At 40.7% G+C, this 7,983-nt stretch overlaps 1 protein-coding gene across 7 annotated transcripts in view; it reads right to left on the bottom strand.

Moving 5' to 3' along the window:
• Positions 1–7,983, bottom strand: part of F8 (coagulation factor VIII) — a 132,167-nt gene that overhangs the window by 65,870 nt on the left and 58,314 nt on the right. For all 7 annotated transcript variants that reach the window (XR_005833981.1, XR_005833984.1, XR_005833983.1 and 4 more), the window contains exon 10: positions 3,014–3,107. Coding sequence is in view for 3 of the 7 variants with exons in the window: in XM_040626611.1 (XP_040482545.1) it covers positions 3,014–3,107 (94 nt within the window). In the remaining 4 variants the exon portion in view is untranslated. The remainder of the gene's footprint in view (positions 1–3,013; positions 3,108–7,983) is intronic.

The following is a 7,983-nucleotide window of genomic DNA, read 5'->3' as shown; positions in this document are numbered from 1 at the left end:
CATGCAGCCATCAAAAAAATGAAATCTTGCGATTGCAATGACGCAGATGGAACTAGAGGGTATTATGCTAAGTGAAATAAGTCTATCTGAAAAAGACAATTATCATATGATCTCACTGATATGTGGGGCTTAAGAAACAAAACAGAGGATCACTGAGGAAGGGATGGAAAAAGAGAACAAGATGAAACCAGAGAGGGAGACAAACCATAAGACTCTTAATCATAGGAAACAGACTGAGGGTTGCTAGAGGCAAGGAGGGTGGAGGGATAGGATAACTGGGTGATGGATGAAAAAGACAATTATCATATGATCTCAATGAAATGTGGGGCTTAAGAAACAAAACAGAGGATCACTGAGGAAGGGATGGAAAAAGAGAACAAGATGAAACCAGAGAGGGAGACAAACCATAAGACTCTTAATCATAGGAAACAGACTGAGGGTTGCTAGAGGCAAGGAGGGTGGAGGGATAGGATAACTGGGTGATGGACATTAAGGATGGCATGTTATGTAATATCACTGGGTATTACATAAGCCTGATGAATCACAGGCCTGTACTTCTGAAACGAATAATACATTATATGTTAATTAATTGAATTTAAATAAAAAATGTTAAAAAAAAAGATAAAAAGCTTTTGCACAGCAAAGGAAACAATCAACAAAACTAATGGGACTGAATGGGACCAGATATTTGCAGATGACATATCTGACAAAGGGTTTGTATCCAATAGATACAAAGAACTTATAAAACTCAACACTCAAAAAATGAATCAATCATCCAATTAAAAAATGGGCATAAGACCTGAATAGATATTTTTCCAAAGACATCCAGATGGCCAACAAACACATGAAAAGATGCTCATCATCACTTATCATCAGGGAAATGCAAATCAAAACTATAAAGAGATATCACCTTATACCTGTCAGAACGGTTAAAATCAACAACACAAGCAACGGGTGTTGGCAAAGTTGTGGAGAAAGGGAACCCTCTTATACTGTTGGTGGGAATACAAAGTGATGCAGCCACTCTGGAAAACAGTACGGAGGTTCCTCAAAAAGTTGAACGTAGAACTACCCTATGACCCAGCAACTGCACGACTAGATATTTACCCAAAGCATACAAAAATAGTAATTCGAAGGGATACATGCACCCCAATGTTTATAGCAGCAATGACCACAATAGCCAAAGTATGGAAAGAGCCCAGATGTCCATCGACAGATGAATGGATAAAAAAGATACACACACACACACACAGGAATATTACTCAGCCATCAGAGAGGATGAAATCTTGCTATTTGCAATGACATGGATGAAACTAGAGAGTACAGTGCTAAGCAAAATAAGTCACTCAGAGAAAGACAAATACCATATGATTTCACTCATATGTGCAATTTAAGAAACAAACGAAGGTGGGGGGAAGAAAGGGAGGTAAACCAAGAAACAGCCCCTTAACTATGGAGAACACACTGATGGTTCCCAGAGGGGAGGTAGGTGGGGGAATGGGTGAAATAGGTGATGGGGATTGAGACGGGCACTTGTCCTGATGAGCCCTGGGGGTTGTATGGAAGTGCTGAATCACTACATCGTACATCTGAAACTAATATAACACTGTATGTTAACTACACTGGAATTAAAATAAAAAAATAAAATTAAAACAGCATTGAGATACCACTTTTCACCCACCAGATTGGCAGGATTTTTAAAAACTGTTTAGGGGCCCCTGTGTGGCTCAGTGGGTTAAGCGTCTGCCTTTGGCTCAGATCATGATCCCAGGGTCCTGGGATCGAGCCCTGCATTGGGCTCCCTGCTCAGCGGGGAGTCTGCTTCTCCATCTCCCTCTACCCCTCCCCCTGCTTGTGCTTTCTCTCTCTCTCTCTGTCAAATAAATAAATAAATAATCTTTTTAAAAAACTGTCAATGTCTAGATATCAATAACATGGGAAATTACACTTTCATATATGAGTAGTAGGAGTATGAATTACAACTTTATTTGGGGACAAAAGTGTGGCTATCTATTAAAAAAGAAATACATATACTGTGACTCAGAAATTCCAATTGAGGTCAGTGAACCTGAGGATAGGTCAACAGAAAATATCTACTGTGCAGATGAGATGGAGAAAGAAAAAAATGTGATGAAAATATTAAGGCCTGTGGGACAATACCAAAATGTCATTCATGTAATTAGAGACCCAGGAAAGGAGACAGAGAACAGGGTAGAAATTTTTTTTGAAGAAATAATGACCACATAAGAACTAGGATGATCGGTAGGGGAAGAAAGGGATAAAGAAAGGGAGGGTAATCAGAAGGGGGAATGAAACATGAGAGACTGTGGACTCTGAGAAACAAACTGAGGGCCTCAGAGGGGAGGGGGGTGGGGGAATGGGATAGGTTGGTGATGGGTAGTAAGGAGGGCACGTATTGCATGGTGCACTGGGTGTTATACGCAACTAATGAATCATCGAGCCTTACATCGGAAACCGGGGATGTACTGTATGGGGACTAACATAATATAATAAAAAAATCATTATATAAAAAAAAAGAAAAAAAAAGAAAGTTGACAATGTATAATGTAGTAAAAAAAAAAAGAAATAATGACCACAATCTTTCCAAATTTGTAAAAATATAAATTTACAGATTCAGGAAGATCAGTGAACCCCAAATAGGATAAATATGAAGAAAATCACAGTCAGAGAACAATAACATACAGGGGAAGAATCATTCAATGGAATCTAAATTTAGCTATTATGAAGGCCAGAAGATAGTAAAACAGTATTTTCAAAGTGCTAAAAGGAATAAAAAGCCCTCTCAACCTAAAATTCTATATTCAGCAAAATTAGCCTTCAAAAGTGAAGACAAAATAAAGACATTTTCAAATAAAATAAAACTAAGAGAATCTATCTCTAGCATACTTATGCTACAAGGAATGCTAAAGGAAGTTATTTAGTGCCTTTGAGGTTGTGACCTCATATATATCTACAGGTAAGTAGGACTTAATAAGATTGAGGGAACGCTTACCTTTTGGCAATCTCCCTGAGTGCAAAGGACTGACATCAGTGATTCCATGAGGGTAGATGTTATAAGGCCGGCTTGCTTGATTCTTAAATATAATCTGAAAGTATAAATGAAATATAAGATCAAGTCCTAACACAACTAGGATCAACAGGAAAACAAAAGCTGCCTTATATCCATATTATAGGGGTTTGAGCCTAAGTAAAGCTCAACGTATTTTTTTCCCCATAAAATTGCTCAGACAGCTACTTAGGTTTTTACTAAAGGCCCCTTTTTCATTTCTTCAAAGTTATTTCAATTTTTTCAGGAAGTATTCCTTGCACCTTCTCACACGAATTGAAATTTGAATGTCTGCCGAGGGCACTGCTTCCCCTCAGTCTTATTTTGGGTACTAAATTCCCCAAGAGTGGAGAGGAAAACAGTGACTTGGGTGATAAAATCTTCACTGAATGAGCAGGCATGACCAGGAGGGCAGTTGATTACAGAATTAAGGAACGGTCGCAGTCAGCGTTTTCTGATTGCATGAGCTTTAAATGGGAGGAAGGATGGAAGAGCAGTAACACGGAAGCAGCAATTAAGAACACTGACCACATCAACCCAGTCTCTAGATCTGAGGTTGGATATGATATGAGGATAAAAAACCAACTTCCACCTGCATTCTTGTCTTAAAACCCACTCATTTGACAAAATCCATTAAAGAGCTGATTCCTTGGCCCACACTTATAGCAGCAGAATAAGGTAGAAGAAAAATCACACAGCTCTGCAATCAGCCTTTTAAAATTCATGATCACAAATCTCAAATGAGCACTCAAGTTACCTAGCTATCCTATTAGGTTTTCCCAGAAATTCACCTTCCCACTTACTTAGTCGATTAATATTTGGTTTCAGATTCTCACTCTCAGATGCTTGTTTTCACTGAGAAAGGAACTTCCTTGTCCTCCCACCATCAAATCTACCTACCTATATGCATGTGAAAATCAATTCCTATCTAATGCCAACATCTCTTTTGTACTAGTACACAATAAGGTTGCAGCATCTTCCATTTTAAAAACTTCCTTTTGGAACAGAATAGAGAGCCCAGAAACAGACCCATACAAATATAGTCAAATAATTTTTGACAAACAAGCAGAAGACAATAAAATGGTGCAAAGATAGTCTTTTCAACAAATGGTGCTGGGACAAGCAGACATCCACATGCAAGAGAGAGAGAGAGAGAGAGAGAGAGAATCTAGACACAGAACTTACACCTTTTACAAAAATTAACCCCAAATGAATTACATACCTACGTAATTTTTTAGAACTCTTCTGTATGTGAGCTATGCCTATAATTACCCATTTATTTGCTTAATCATTTATTTATATCAGTAATGATTCACGGATATTTATTTTATATTTTATTTTGTTGCTCAAATTCTTCCACCTTGGCCATTAGAAGCTCTGTAAGTTGGCTCCTGTGTTCCTTTGACACTGTCCTATTCTTTTATTTTTTTTTTTTTGATTACTTTCTTACTATATTAAGAATTATGCTGATGTCTCCAACTCTAATCCAGAATCACATGATTTATTCTAGCCTTATTTTATTATTACCCTCTCCAACAATGAGAAATCTGGCTCCCACCAAGTGTCATCCATTTACTTAATCTTTTTTTTTTTTAAGATTTTATTTACTTATTTGACAGAGAGAGAGAGACAGGCAGCGAGAGAGGGAACACAAGCAGGGGGAGTGGGAGAGGAAGAAGCAGGCTCACAGCAGAGGAGCCTGATGTGGGGCTCGATCCCAGAACGCCGGGATCACACCCTGAGCCTAAGGCAGACACTTAACGACTGCGCCACCCAGGCGCCCCCATTTACTTAATCTTTGAATAATAACAGTTTTATTTCTTTCCAATCTAAAAACCTTATTTATTCTCCTAAGAATACTGGCTAGGATTTCTAGTAAAATATCAAATAGAGATGTGTTTTATCCAGATCTTTAACAGAAGGATTTCTGAGTTTCACTCCCAAGTATGATGGTGACTACAGGTTTTCTGCAGATCTTTATTAGGATAAGGATGTCCCTTGCAATCCCAATTTCCTATGACCTTCTATTATGTATTAATTATTTTCTACATATAAGATCATGTCATCTGCAAATAAAGAGTATTATTTCTTCCTTTCCAATCCAAATGCCTCTAATTCTTGTTTTTATTTTTTGGATGTTGTTGTTGTTGTTGTTTTTGGCTAACTGCACTAGTTTCCAATACAATATTAAATAGAAGTCACAAGAGTAGACCCTTAATTTTTTCCCCAATGTTAGGGGGGGAAAGAGTTTTTCTCCACACAATAAATTTTCTTCGATGTTCTTCATCAAATTAAGGACCTTGCCTTCTGTTGCTAGTTCACTGAGACTTTTTTCATCATGAACGGGTAGCAGATTTTGTGAAACTGTTTTTCTCCACCTATTACACGATCATGTGTTTTTTGTTCTTTATTTGATTAATATGGTGTATTGCCTTAATATTCATATATTGAACCAACCTTGCATTATCTTGGAATAAATCCCACTTGATCATGGTGTATATTGTTTGTATGTATGTATGTATTTATTTTTAAAGATTTTTAAAATTTATTTATCAGAGACAGCCAGCAAGAGAGGGAACACAAGCAGGGGAGTGGGAGAGGAAGAAGCACGCTCCCAGCGGAGGAGCCTGATGCGGGGCTGGATCCCAGGACCCTGGGACAACGCCCTGAGCCAAAGGCAGACGCTTAACGACTAAGCCACCCAGGCGCCCTGGTTTATATTGTTTTTAAATTGTTACTAAATTTGGTATACTAATGTAGAAGATTTTTGCATCTATATTCATGAGGGATATTGGACTATAGTTTTCTTTAAAATTTTGAGACTTGTTCTATGGCATAATGGTCTAATCCTGGAGAATGTTTCATGTGTACTTGAGAAGAATGTGTATTCTACTGGAGGTGGGTGGACTAGTTCTATACATGTCTATTAGGCCTAGTTGGTTTATAAATAAAAGATTGGACCTTTGTCAATAACTGTTGAATCTGAGTGATGGGTTCAAAGAAGTTTCTCTTGCTATTCTACCTCTAGTATGTTTGAATTTTTTCATATAAGAAGTAAAAAATATGGGGTGCCTGGGTGGTGCAGTTGTTGGGCGTCTGCCTTCAGCTCAGGGTGTGATGCCAGCATTCTGGAATCGAGCCCCACATCGGGCTCCTCCGCTAGGAGCCTGCTTCTTCCTCTCCCACTCCCCCTGCTTGTGTTTCCTCTCTCACTGGCTGTCTCTGTCAAAGAAATAAATAAAATCTTTAAAAAAAAAAGAAGTAAAACATAATCCCCAAATTCTTACATTAATAGAAAAGTTTAATGGGATTCAATAAGATGTCCGAACATAACTCACATAAATAAAAAAATGAGGTAGATCTATATATCCTGATATGAAATGATTCAAGATATATTAAGTTAAAAAAATCAAGGTACAGAACAGTTTACATAGTGCTCCTTTTTTTGTTCAAAATATAAACATAAAAACATATATTTGTACACTATTTCTGGAAGAGGATATTAAAACTGACAGTAATGACTGCCTATCAGACTATGGGATTAGAAGTCTGGGAGGGGGGATTTAGGAGAGGAGTTAAGATGGCGGAGGAGTAGGGGACCCCTTTTTCAGCCGGTCCCCTGAGTCAAGCTGGATAGGTACCAGACCAGCTTAAACAACCACGGAAGCAGCCTGAGACACAGGAAGATACGTCTGGATCTCTACAAATGAACATCTCCAGCGCTGAGTATTGAGGTACGAAGCGGGGAACCGTGAAACCGCGCAGATAACGGAAGGGGGAGGGAGCCGCAGCATTCGGGCGCCGGGAAGCGGTGGCCACCTGCACGGGAGAGCGGGCGGGCTCGTGGTCGGCACCCGCGAGAGAGCAGCCTGAGACCCTGAGCCTGGAGCGCGCACCACCAGGCTTCTCACGGAACTCCGGAATCCCGGTGTGCTCACCAGAAATAGACTGAGACGGAGATCCGGGAACGCACGGGGGTGGCTGGTGGCTGGTGGTGTTAGAACCACAAAGGACAGAGACGCGCTGGCCCTGGAAGTGAGGGCTGGGACGCCGGCTGTGGGGCGCACATCCCGGGACGGTGCAGGGTTGAGCAGCACCGACACAATCAGAGTTAGTGGCCAGAACATCAGTGGAGAACGGTCCGCAATCCCTCTGTTCTGAGACAGAGGCTGAGATTCGGCCACTGCTGCTCTGACTCTCAGAAGAGGCACGGCAAACTGCCAGGGAAAGCTGCCAGAGAACAAAAGCCTGGAAAAACCGGCTCACAGCGTGCCCATCCCCATCCCCCCTCACAGGGGACACAGAGACTCTACCCAAATAGGGTTGCCTGAGTATCGGCGCGGCAGGCCCCTCCCCCAGAAGGCAGGCTGAAAAATCAAGAAGCCCACAACCCGGGGCGCCTGCGTGGCGCAGTCATTGAGCACCTGTCTTCGGCTTAGGGCGTGATCGCGGCATTCCGGAAAGGAGTCCCTCATCGGGCTCCTCTGCTGGGAGCCTGCTTCTCCCTCTCCCACTCCCCTGCTTCTGTTCCCATTCTTGCTGACTGTCTCTCTCTCTCTCTCAGATAAATAAATAAATAAAATCTTTAAAGAAGAAGCCCACATCCCCAAGATCCCTATAAAACAAGGGGCACGGCCTGGGACCCAGTCAATAATTTGGGCTCTGGACAACCCTGCAACCTCTCCTCATCAGAATGACAAGAAGGAGAAGCCCCCCCAGCGAAGAAAAGACAGTGAGTCTGTGGCCTCTGCCACAGAAATAATGGATATCGATGTAACCAAATTATCAGAAATGGAATTCAGAGTAACGATGGTCAAAATGATGAGCAGAATTGAAAAAAGTATTAATGAAAAAGTTACTGAGAATATAGAATCCTTAAGGGCGGAAATGAGAGCGAATTTGACAGAAATTAAAAA

This window comes from Ursus maritimus (assembly GCF_017311325.1).
Source record: "Ursus maritimus isolate PB19 chromosome X unlocalized genomic scaffold, ASM1731132v1 scaffold_X1, whole genome shotgun sequence".
In the NCBI taxonomy this organism is placed as follows: Eukaryota; Metazoa; Chordata; class Mammalia; order Carnivora; family Ursidae; genus Ursus; species Ursus maritimus.
The sequence above is the reverse complement of the archived record's forward strand: the minus strand, read 5'-3'. Positions and strand labels throughout refer to the sequence as shown.